The sequence below is a fragment of the Ranitomeya variabilis genome, chromosome 7 (genome assembly GCF_051348905.1).
Source record: "Ranitomeya variabilis isolate aRanVar5 chromosome 7, aRanVar5.hap1, whole genome shotgun sequence".
NCBI lineage: Eukaryota > Metazoa > Chordata > Amphibia > Anura > Dendrobatidae > Ranitomeya > Ranitomeya variabilis.
In genome coordinates this window covers 182418396-182431114 of record NC_135238.1, presented here as the reverse complement: position 1 = coordinate 182431114, position 12719 = coordinate 182418396, and the positions used below count along the sequence as shown (strand labels likewise).

Below are 12719 nucleotides of genomic sequence, written 5' to 3'. Positions count from 1 at the left end.
TGGCAGCACATAATGCTCGGCTCCGCACGCCTCGTACGTACACACCCGGCTCGGCTCGGCACGCCTCGTACACACCCGGCTAGGCTCCACACGCCTCGGACACACCCGGCTACGCTCTGTGTTTCTCGTGCACACCCGGCACTGCACAGTCCTGCATACAATGAGGCCCCTGATCATATGACCCAAAATACGGCCCAGTATATGGCGGCACATTTGTTACTACAGTAATTACAGTGCAGCACCTCAGGTATGTAATAATGTTATAATTTATTTTTTCTCCAGCCCCAGCTGACCCAGAGCCCCAGCAGGAGTCAACGACAGGCTCGTCAACAACAGGGTCACCAGCATCACTCCGTGACATGGGTGAAGCCTTGTCCCCCGGTAATTCTTGCACTTAAAAAAAAGGTCCATACAGCTCGTAAAGGATAGGATTGTCGTGTACTATAAAGTGTTGTATCTTTCCCTAGGCGGTGATGCCAGAGGATCCGGGTGGTCCCTTAGTTCTTCATCACCCGATTTACCCGGAAACCGTAAGTGTTAAATAACAAACACGTACATGATAGTTAAAGGCCCCGTCTCACATAGCGAGGTCGCTAGCGAGATCGCTGCTGAGTCACAAGTTTTGTGACGCAACAGTGACCTCAGTAGCGATCTCGCTATGTGTGACACGTAGCAGCGACCAGGCCCCTGCTGTGAGATCGCTGGTCGTGTCGGAATGGCCTGGACCTTTTTTTGGTCGTTGAGGTCCCGCTGACATCACTGAATCGGTGTGTGTGACACTGATCCAGCGATGTCTTCACTGGTAACCAGGGTAAACATCGGGTTACTAAGCGCAGGGCCGCGCTTAGTAACCCGATGTTTACCCTGGTTACCAGCGTAAATGTAAAAAAAAACAAACAGTACATACTCACCATCTGATGTCCGTCAGGTCCCTTGCCGTCTGCTTCATGCTCTGACTGACTGCCGCCATACAGTGAGAACACAGCACAGCAGTGACGTCACCGCTGCGCTCTGCTCTCACTGTACGGCGGCACTGTCAGAGCAGGAAGCAGACGGCAAGGGACCTGACGGACACCGAAAGACGAGTATGTACTGTTTGTTTTTTTTGGTAACCATGGTAAACATCGGGTTACTAAGCGCGGCCCTGCGCTTAGTAACCCGATGTTTACCCTGGTTATCCGGGTGCTGCAGGGGGACTTCGTCATCGTTGAAGACAGTTTCAACGATGCTGAAGTCGTTTCCCTGATCTTTGGTCGCTGGAGAGCTGTCTGTGTGACAGCTCCCCAGCGACCACACAACGGCTTACCAACGAACACGGCCAGGTCGTATCGCTGGTCGTGATCGTTGGTAAATTGCTATGTGAGACGGGGCCTTTAGATGCAAGTACAAACTAAGTTTTACCATTCCCTCCATAGAAATCCCAACATTAGAGGACCTCCAGGCATCACACAGGAGGATGATGGCGACACAGGGGACACTGGCTGAGCAAGTCAAACAGCACGGAGTGATGCTGGCTCGTTTTGTGGCTGCACAACAGCAGAGCGGCAGCCATTAATTTTTTTTTTGTTGATGGTTTTTTACTATTTACGTTTATTAGGTTGTTGTTATCTTTATATTGTTTATAAAAAAAAATTACAGTTTATATCCCCTGATGTGTACGCTTTGTTAAAAACAACAAACATGTTTCATCACTCACACTCATAATATACAGTGGGGCAAAAAAGTATTTAGTCAGTCAGCAATAGTGCAAGTTCCACCACTTAAAAAGATGAGAGGCGTCTGTAATTTACATCATAGGTAGACCTCAACTATGGGAGACAAACTGAGAAATAAAAATCCAGAAAATCACATTGTCTGTTTTTTTATCATTTTATTTGCATATTATGGTGGAAAATAAGTATTTGGTCAGAAACAAACAATCAAGATCTCTGGCTCTCACAGACCTGTAACTTCTTCTTTAAGAGTCTCCTCTTTCCTCCACTCATTACCTGTAGTAATGGCACCTGTTTAAACTTGTTATCAGTATAAAAAGACACATGTGCACACCCTCAAACAGTCTGACTCCAAACTCCACTATGGTGAAGACCAAAGAGCTGTCAAAGGACACAAGAAACAAAATTGTAGCCCTGCACCAGGCTGGGAAGACTGAATCTGCAATAGCCAACCAGCTTGGAGTGAAGAAATCAACAGTGGGAGCAATAATTAGAAAATGGAAGACATTCAAGACCACTGATAATCTCCCTCGATCTGGGGCTCCACGCAAAATTCCACCCCGTGGGGTCAGAATGATCACAAGAACGGTGAGCAAAAATCCCAGAACCACGCGGGGGGACCTAGTGAATGAACTGCAGAGAGCTGGGACCAATGTAACAAGGCCTACCATAAGTAACACACTACGCCACCATGGACTCAGATCCTGCAGTGCCAGACGTGTCCCACTGCTTAAGCCAGTACATGTCCGGGCCCGTCTGAAGCTTGCTAGAGAGCATTTGGATGATCCAGAGGAGTTTTGGGAGAATGTCCTATGGTCTGATGAAACCAAACTGGAACTGTTTGGTAGAAACACAACTTGTCGTGTTTGGAGGAAAAAGAATACTGAGTTGCATCCATCAAACACCATACCTACTGTAAAACATGGTGGTGGAAACATCATGCTTTGGGGCTGTTTCTCTGCAAAGGGGCCAGGACGACTGATCCGGGTACATGAAAGAATGAATGGGGCCATGTATTGTGAGATTTTGAGTGCAAACCTCCTTCCATCAGCAAGGGCATTGAAGATGAAACGTGGCTGGGTCTTTCAACATGACAATGATCCAAAGCACACCGCCAGGGCAACGAAGGAGTGGCTTCGTAAGAAGCATTTCAAGGTCCTGGAGTGGCCTAGCCAGTCTCCAGATCTCAACCCTATAGAAAACCTTTGGAGGGAGTTGAAAGTCCGTGTTGCCAAGCGAAAAGCCAAAAACATCACTGCTCTAGAGGAGATCTGCATGGAGGAATGGGCCAACATACCAACAACAGTGTGTGGCAACCTTGTGAAGACTTACAGAAAACGTTTGACCTCTGTCATTGCCAACAAAGGATATATTACAAAGTATTGAGATGAAATTTTGTTTCTGACCAAATACTTATTTTCCACCATAATATGCAAATAAAATGATAAAAAAACAGACAATGTGATTTTCTGGATTTTTATTTCTCAGTTTGTCTCCCATAGTTGAGGTCTACCTATGATGTAAATTACAGACGCCTCTCATCTTTTTAAGTGGTGGAACTTGCACTATTGCTGAATGACTAAATACTTTTTTGCCCCACTGTATATGCAACTGTATACATGCACCCAGCCCATTACCCCGCCTACTAGACCTGCAAATAACTATATGCTGAATTCAGTAAAGCAGGCTGCAAGTTTGAATCATCAAAACAATTTTATTTATAACAATTATTAACATAAATTAACATTTTAATTTAACTCTTTAATAGAAAAAAACTTAACTATACAACAATTATACTTATAAGTTATAACCCGAAATATTAAATGGAACTAAAGTTCTTCATAATGGTTTTCACCATTCGAAAATCCTTGGCTGGGCGGAGATGCTAATTGTCCAAGGAAAGAATGGGTAAACCGGGGATATTGTGGTGGAGGGGCAAGCGGCATGTTTGGATGAGATCTAAATTGATGGTGTGCTGGTGTGCCACGCATTGCCTCAGGCATTTCATTAATTGGCTGCCATGAACAAGGCTCACGGTCCATCAAACTGTGCACACGTGACCTTTCATCCAGCTGTCCCGCTGCCGCTTTGCTCAAAGTTTCAAAAATCACCCTCTCGGCATGGACCCTTTGTGTGGCTTGCAGCTTCCCTAGCCGATCAGCGGCAAAGTTGGCAAAGGTGTCCACAGTCCTGTTGCTCTGCTGGCTTAACATTTGTGTTGCCAAAATGACCAACTCTGTTGATGGCGACACGGTGTCCTGTCTTCGACGACCATTGTTAATTCGCCGTGGTACATAAGCTGAGTTGGGGGTAGAGGGTGCAGGGTCTTCACTAGACCCCTCAGTAGCCTCCGCCCGGCTCGGTTCATCTCCCAGCAGGTCGTCAGTGGACGGGGTGGATAGATCATCATGCCGATCTTGCTGCAGGAACAGAAAATTAAGAATTAAGGGGAGGAACTAGTAGTACAGGATATGATTTTTCATTCAACGGTATGAGCACTGAGTGCGGCCAAAAAGTAAAGGATTGTACTTATCTGAAGTGGAAGGGATAACTTGGAGAAAATGCAGCATAATAAAAGAGGGAAAAACTTATTTACCATATTTTCCGGCGTATAAGACGACTGGGCGTATAAGACGACCCCCCAACTTTACCAGTTAAAATATAAAATCTTCTTAAAAGTCGGGGGTCTTCTTATACACCCTATGTCATCTTATAGGGCCAGTGAATATGTGCCTTTTGGGGGGGGAGTGATCCTGATGACGACGAGGGGGCGTCTCACAGGAAAGTGAGTATCCCCCATTACCTTATCGTAGCGCTGCAGCGTGGGGGTCTCAGTGCTGGGAGCGGCGGCTCAGGGCCGCCATCAGGGCATTACAGGCATTACTGCTGTATGGGGCCCGGTCAGCAGCAGTGCACAGAGGGGCCCGCAGATCCGGGGCCCCACTGTTGTGCTTCTACTGATCGGGCCCCATCGTGCACTAAAATACTGTGCACTGCGGCGCACATGTCGGCGCTGGGGCCCGGGAGCCGTCTTGGAGCTGTGCACGGCCGTCTTACTTAGTCGGCTGCGCAGCTCCTGCTCGGCTGTAGCTAGAATGTATGGGCTCCCTGCAGGTCCTGACTACAGCCCATCCATTCTAGCCAGTAGTGTGGGGGGGGGGGCAGAGGGGGCCATCGCCCCGGGCCCTGTCACATGAAGGGGCCCACGGGGAGCCAGGGCAGGGCCACATCAGTGACGAGGCAGAACACACCACATAGGAGCAGAGCAGTATAATGTCTGCTCCAGTCTGACAAGCTGCACGCTGGCTACTAGGCTAGCACAGTGACGGCTGCAGTCTCCCTCCTGCAGTGAATGGTTTCGCCCCTCTGACTTGATCATGAAGCTTTTCCTGGCTGCAGTTTTCTTCACTCTGTGCAGGGCTGGGATTGGCTCAGGCACGCTGGGTCCTAGTGCACACACCATACATTACACTGACACTTCCTGGTCCTGCAGTGCAAACTTCATCAGTGAGTGCTGGGGATGGGACATTTTAGGTTTATTAAATTCAGGTATGTCACTGTGAGACCCTTGGGGTATTGTGGGGGCTGAAAGTGGGTGAGGGGGGACAGGGTACTGGGGGGTGAATGTAAGACCATTGGGGGTGTTGTGGGGGAGGGGAGACAGTGCACTGGGGGGTGAATGTGAGACCATGGGGGTGTTGTGGGGGCTGAAGGTGGGTGAGGTGGGACAGGGCACTGAGGGGTGGATGTGAGACGATGGGGGTATTGTGGGGGACAGGTCACTGGGGGCTGAATATTATAATGTTATGTTATGTGTCATGGTTCCCAATGGCAAGAGAACGTCAGAAAAACATAAATAAGGACTAGCTCTTGGGTGATGGAATCTCGAGCTGACCGTGAGCTAAACCTACCACACAACTAATAGTGGCCGGGTGGCGTGCCTACGTTTTATCCCTAGACGCCCAGCGCCAGCCGGAGGACTAACTAACCCTAATAGAGGAAAAACAGACCTGGCTTACCTCTAGAGAAATTTCCCAAAAAGGAGACAGAAGCCCCCCACATATATTGACGGTGAATTCAGAGGAAAAGACATACGTAGTATGAAGGTAGGTTCAGCAAAGCGAGGTCCGCTTACTAGATAGTAGGAAAATACAAAAGGGGACTTCACGGTCAGCTGAAAACCCTTTTTAAAATACCATCCTGAAATTACTTTAAGACTCATGTGTCAACTCATAACACCGGAGTGGTAATTTCAGCCCGAAAGAGCTTCCAGCTACAGAAAAATAACATAACTGTGAACTGGAACAAAAATGCAAAACAAACTTAGGACTAAGAGTCCAACTTAGCTGATCAGAAGACTAGGAGCAGGAACATGCAACAGAAAGGCTCTGGTTACATTGATAGCCGGCACTAGAATGACTGAGCAGCAAGGCTAAATAGGATACTCCCATATCCTGATGGAAACAGGTGAACAGAGAAAGTGAAACACACAAGTCCAGTACCACCAGTGACCACCGGGGGAGCCCAAAAACCAAATTCACAACAGTACCCCCCCCCCTCAAGGAGGGGGCACCGAACCCTCACGAGAACCACCAGGGCGATCAGGATGAGCCCTATGAAAGGCACGGACCAAATCAGAGGCATGAACATCAGAGGCTATCACCCAAGAATTATCCTCCTGACCGTAGCCCTTCCACTTGACCAGATACTGAAGTTTCCGTCTGGAAACACGGGAGTCCAAGATCTTCTCCACAACGTACTCCAATTCACCCTCAACCAACACCGGAGCAGGAGGCTCAACGGAAGGCACAACCGGTACCTCATACCTGCGCAATAATGACCGATGGAAGACATTGTGGATAGAAAAAGATGCAGGGAGGTCCAATCGAAAGGACACAGGGTTAAGAATCTCCAAAATCTTATACGGGCCGATGAACCGAGGCTTAAGCTTAGGAGAAGAAACCCTCATAGGGACAAAACGAGAAGAGAACCACACCAAGTCCCCAACACGAAGACGAGGACCAACACGACGACGGCGGTTGGCAAAACGCTGAGTCTTCTCCTGGGACAACTTCAAATTGTCCACCACCTGTCCCCAAATCCGATGCAACCTATCCACCACAGTATCCACTCCAGGACAATCCGAAGACTCCACCTGACCGGAAGAAAAACGAGGATGAAACCCCGAATTGCAAAAGAAAGGAGAAACCAAAGTGGCAGAACTAGCCCGATTATTGAGGGCAAACTCCGCCAATGGCAAAAAGGCAACCCAGTCATCCTGATCCGCAGACACAAAACACCTCAAATAAGTCTCCAAGGTCTGATTAGTTCGCTCGGTCTGGCCATTAGTCTGAGGATGGAACGCAGACGGAAAAGACAAATCAATGCCCATCCTAGCACAGAACGCCCGCCAAAATCTAGACACGAACTGGGTCCCCCTGTCAGAAACGATATTCTCCGGAATACCATGCAAGCGAACCACATTTTGAAAAAACAGAGGAACCAACTCGGATGAGGAAGGCAACTTAGGCAAGGGTACCAAATGAACCATCTTAGAAAAACGGTCACACACCACCCAGATGACAGACATTTTCTGAGAAACAGGGAGATCAGAAATAAAATCCATAGAGATGTGAGTCGAAGGCCTCTTCGGAATAGGCAAGGATAACAACAATCCACTAGCCCGAGAACAACAAGGCTTGGCCCGAGCACAAACATCACAAGACTGCACAAAATCTCGTACATCTCGAGACAGGGAAGGCCACCAGAAGGACCTAGCCACCAAATCCCTGGTACCAAAGATTCCAGGATGACCTGCCAACGCAGAAGAATGAACCTCCGAGATGACTCTACTGGTCCAATCATCAGGAACAAACAGTCTACCAGGCGGGCAACGATCAGGTCTATCCGCCTGAAACTCCTGCAAAGCCCGTAGCAGGTCTGGGGAAACAGCAGATAATATCACTCCATCCTTAAGGATACCTGTAGGTTCAGAATCACCAGGGGAATCAGGCTCAAAACTCCTAGAAAGGGCATCGGCCTTCACATTTTTAGAACCTGGTAGGTATGAGACCACAAAATTAAACCGAGAGAAAAACAACGACCAGCGCGCCTGTCTAGGATTCAGGCGCCTGGCAGACTCAAGATAAATCAAATTCTTGTGATCGGTCAATACCACCACCTGATGTCTAGCCCCCTCAAGCCAATGACGCCACTCCTCAAAAGCCCACTTCATAGCCAAAAGCTCCCGATTACCAATATCATAATTTCGCTCGGCGGGCGAAAATTTTCGAGAAAAGAACGCACAAGGTCTCATCACGGAGCAGTCGGAACTTTTCTGCGACAAGACCGCCCCAGCTCCGATTTCGGAAGCATCGACCTCAACCTGAAAAGGAAGAGTAACATCAGGCTGACGCAACACAGGGGCGGAAGAAAAGCGGCGCTTAAGCTCCCGAAAGGCCTCCACAGCAGCAGGGGACCAATTGGCAACATCAGCACCCTTCTTAGTCAAATCCGTCAGAGGTTTAGCAACGCCAGAAAAAACAGTTATAAATCGACGATAAAAATTAGCAAAGCCCAAGAATTTCTGAAGACTCTTAAGAGAAGTAGGCTGCGTCCAGTCACAAATAGCCCGAACCTTGACAGGATCCATCTCAATGGAAGAGGGGGAAAAAATGTACCCCAAAAAAGAAATCTTTTGAACCCCAAAAATACACTTAGAACCCTTCACACACAAGAAATTAGCCCGCAAAACCTGAAAAACCCTCCTGACCTGTTGGACATGAGAGTCCCAGTCATCCGAAAAAATCAAAATATCATCCAGATACACAATCATAAATTTATCCAAATATTCACGGAAAATGTCATGCATAAAGGACTGAAAGACTGAAGGGGCATTTGAAAGACCAAAAGGCATCACCAAATACTCAAAGTGGCCCTCGGGCGTATTAAATGCGGTTTTCCACTCATCCCCCTGCTTAATTCGCACCAAATTATACGCCCCACGGAGATCAATCTTAGAGAACCACTTAGCCCCCTTTATTCGAGCAAACAAATCAGTCAGCAGTGGCAGGGGATACTGATATTTGACTGTAATTTTATTCAAGAGTCGATAATCAATACACGGCCTCAAAGAGCCATCTTTTTTAGATACAAAGAAAAAACCGGCTCCTAAGGGAGATGAAGAAGGACGAATATGTCCCTTTTCCAGGGACTCCTTAATATATTCTCGCATAGCAGCATGTTCAGGTACAGATAAATTAAATAAACGACCCTTTGGAAATTTACTGCCCGGAATCAGATCTATGGTACAATCGCAATCTCTGTGAGGAGGTAGTGAACCAAGCTTAGGCTCCTCAAAAACATCACGATAATCAGATAAAAATTCCGGAATCTCAGAGGGAATAGATGACGAAATGGAAACCAAAGGTACGTCCCCATGAGCCCCCTGACATCCCCAGCTTAACACAGACATTGCTTTCCAGTTAAGGACTGGGTTATGGGATTGTAACCATGGCAATCCGAGCACCAAAACATCATGTAGATTGTACAACACAAGGAAGCGAATCATCTCCTGATGGTCTGGATTCATACGCATAGTCACTTGTGTCCAGTATTGTGGTTTATTACTAGCCAATGGCGTAGAGTCAATACCCTTCAGAGGTATAGGAACTTCCAGAGGCTCTAGATCAAACCCACAACGCCTGGCAAAGGACCAATCCATAAGACTCAAAGCGGCGCCAGAGTCGACATAGGCGTCCGCGGTAATTGACGATAATGAACAAATCAAGGTCACAGACAGAATAAACTTAGACTGTAAAGTGCCAATTGAAATAGACTTATCAACCTTTTTTGTACGTTTAGAGCATGCTGATATAACATGAGTTGAATCACCACAATAGAAGCACAACCCATTTTTTCGCCTAAAATTCTGCCGTTCGCTTCTGGACAGAATTCTATCACATTGCATATTCTCTGGCGCCTTCTCAGAAGACACCGCCAAATGGTGCACAGGTTTGCGCTCCCGCAAACGCCGATCAATCTGAATAGCCATTGTCATGGACTCATTCAGACCTGTAGGCGCAGGGAACCCCACCATAACATCTTTAATGGCATCAGAGAGACCCTCTCTGAAATTCGCCGCCAGGGCGCACTCATTCCACTGAGTAAGCACAGACCATTTACGAAATTTTTGGCAGTATATTTCAGCTTCATCTTGCCCTTGAGATAGGGCCATCAAGGCTTTTTCAGCCTGAATCTCTAAATTAGGTTCCTCATAAAGCAACCCCAAAGCCAGAAAGAACGCATCCACATTGAGCAATGCAGGATCCCCTGGTGCCAATGCAAATGCCCAATTTTGAGGGTCACCCCGCAGCAAGGAAATTACAATCCTAACCTGCTGTGCGGGATCTCCAGCGGAGCGAGATCTCAGAGAAAGAAACAATTTACAATTATATTTGAAATTCAGAAAACGAGATCTATCCCCGGAGAAAAACTCTGGTAAAGGAATTCTAGGTTCAGATATAGGAGCATGAATAACAAAATCCTGTAAATGTTGAACCTTCGTAGCAAGATTATTCAAACCTGTAGCCAAACTCTGAGGATCCATTTTAATCAGGTGAGATCAGAGCCATTCAAGGATTAGAAAGAGAGAGAGACAAAGGCTGCAATTAGAGCAGAAATGCCACTGAGTCAACTATAGAGCAAACTCAGAAAAAAAAAAAAAAAAAATCTGCAGACTTCTTTTTCTCTCCTTTCTTCTGCCAACAGTTTTAACACTAGGCCGGCTATACTGTCATGGTTCCCAATGGCAAGAGAACGTCAGAAAAACATAAATAAGGACTAGCTCTTGGGTGATGGAATCTCGAGCTGACCGTGAGCTAAACCTACCACACAACTAATAGTGGCCGGGTGGCGTGCCTACGTTTTATCCCTAGACGCCCAGCGCCAGCCGGAGGACTAACTAACCCTAATAGAGGAAAAACAGACCTGGCTTACCTCTAGAGAAATTCCCCAAAAAGGAGACAGAAGCCCCCCACATATATTGACGGTGAATTCAGAGGAAAAGACATACGTAGTATGAAGGTAGGTTCAGCAAAGCGAGGTCCGCTTACTAGATAGTAGGAAAATACAAAAGGGGACTTCACGGTCAGCTGAAAACCCTTTTTAAAATACCATCCTGAAATTACTTTAAGACTCATGTGTCAACTCATGACACCGGAGTGGTAATTTCAGCCCGAAAGAGCTTCCAGCTACAGAAAAATAACATAACTGTGAACTGGAACAAAAATGCAAAACAAACTTAGGACTAAGAGTCCAACTTAGCTGATCAGAAGACTAGGAGCAGGAACATGCAACAGAAAGGCTCTGGTTACATTGATAGCTGGCACTAGAATGACTGAGCAGCAAGGCTAAATAGGATACTCCCATATCCTGATGGAAACAGGTGAACAGAGAAAGTGAAACACACAAGTCCAGTACCACCAGTGACCACCGGGGGAGCCCAAAAACCAAATTCACAACAGTTATGATAGTATATGTACGGGGAGGCTGGAGATGGGGGTAGGGGGCCTTTGATATGTACCACCTGGGTATTTTATGAGTGTTAGTATAAGGAGCCCCCATACAGTAAATAAGAGCTGCATCACATTTACAGCACCACTTCCAGGTGCGGAAAATCCTCGTCCCCTGCCCCCTGTCTGATACTCACCTTCATCTGTTCACATTTGCGTTGTGCGGTGCAGCGTCGGTGACGCAACGCACAACGCAAATGTGAACGCATGCACAACGCAGCGTTTTGTGACGCATGTGTCCACTTTTGCATGGTTTTGGGCGCAGAAAAAACTGCAACCTGCTGCGTCCTCTGCGCCCTGACGCATGCACCACAGCGACGCATGCGTCAAAAAACGCAAGTGCAACGCATGTCCATGCGCCCCCATGTTAAATATAGGGGCGCATGACGCATGCGGGGACGCTGCGGCGCCAAACGCAAATGTGAACGTAGCCTTAGTCTCTGCTTGGCTCCGTCTCCTGCAGTTTGTGACCTGTCCGAGGCTCCAGTGTTTCATGGAGCAGCGCAGAGGTCACTAATCAGTGTGAGTCTGTGGGAGCCTCGTTCTGGCCTCGTTCTCACTCTCAGGCTATGTGCACACGGTGCGGATTGGCCGCTGCGGATCTGCAGCAGTTTTCCATCTGGTTTACAGTACCATTTAAACCTATGGAAAACCAAATCCACAGTGCACATGGTGCGGAAACGCTGCATTGTATTTTCCGTAGCATGTCAATTCTATTTGCAGATTCCGCAGCATTTTACACCTGCTCCTGTATAGGATTCCGCAGGTGGTAAAACGCAGGTGAAATCTGCACAAAAAACACAGGAAATCCGCAGTAAATCCGCAACAAAGTGCACATAGCCTCATAGTCTTACATTGAGCGCTTTTGACATAGCTTCTAACTTCTGGCCTGTCAGAAGCTACGCTCACAAGTTTGAGCAGCGGCACTGCAGCAGTGCCCCAAAATACTGAATACGCCGGAGGATGAGTAAATGTCCATCATACTGTGTATACGGGAGCTGCGGGTCCATCATACTGTGTATAAGGTAGCTGTGCACACATCATACTGTGTATAAGGGAGCTGCGGGTCCATCATACTGTGTATACGGGAGCTGCGGGTCCATCATACTGTGTATACGGGAGCTGTAAGTCCATCATACTGTGTATACGGGAGCGGTAAGTCCATCATACTGTGTATACGGGAGCTGCAGGCCCATCATACTGTGTATACAGGAGCTGCGGGCCCATCATACTGTGTATAAGGGAGCTGGGGGTCCATCATACTGTGTATACGGGAGCTGTGAATCCATCATACTGTGTATACGGGAGCTGCGGGCCCATCATACTGTGTATAAGGAAGCTGTGGGCACATCATACTGTGTATAAGGGAGCTGGGGGTCCATCATACTGTGTATACGGGAGCTGCGGGCCCATCATACTCTGTATAAAGGAGCTG

The 12719-nt window shown here is 47.5% G+C and overlaps 1 protein-coding gene across 1 annotated transcript in view; it reads left to right on the top strand.

Moving 5' to 3' along the window:
- Positions 1 to 1701, top strand: part of LOC143784318 (germinal-center associated nuclear protein-like) — an 84337-nt gene extending 82636 nt beyond the window's left edge. Inside the window, exons 11-13 of the mRNA XM_077272460.1 lie at positions 283 to 381; positions 468 to 530; positions 1416 to 1701. Coding sequence (XP_077128575.1) covers positions 283 to 381; positions 468 to 530; positions 1416 to 1555 — 302 coding nt within the window. The 3' untranslated portion in view covers positions 1556 to 1701. The remainder of the gene's footprint in view (positions 1 to 282; positions 382 to 467; positions 531 to 1415) is intronic.
- The last annotated feature ends 11018 nt before the right edge of the window (positions 1702 to 12719 follow it).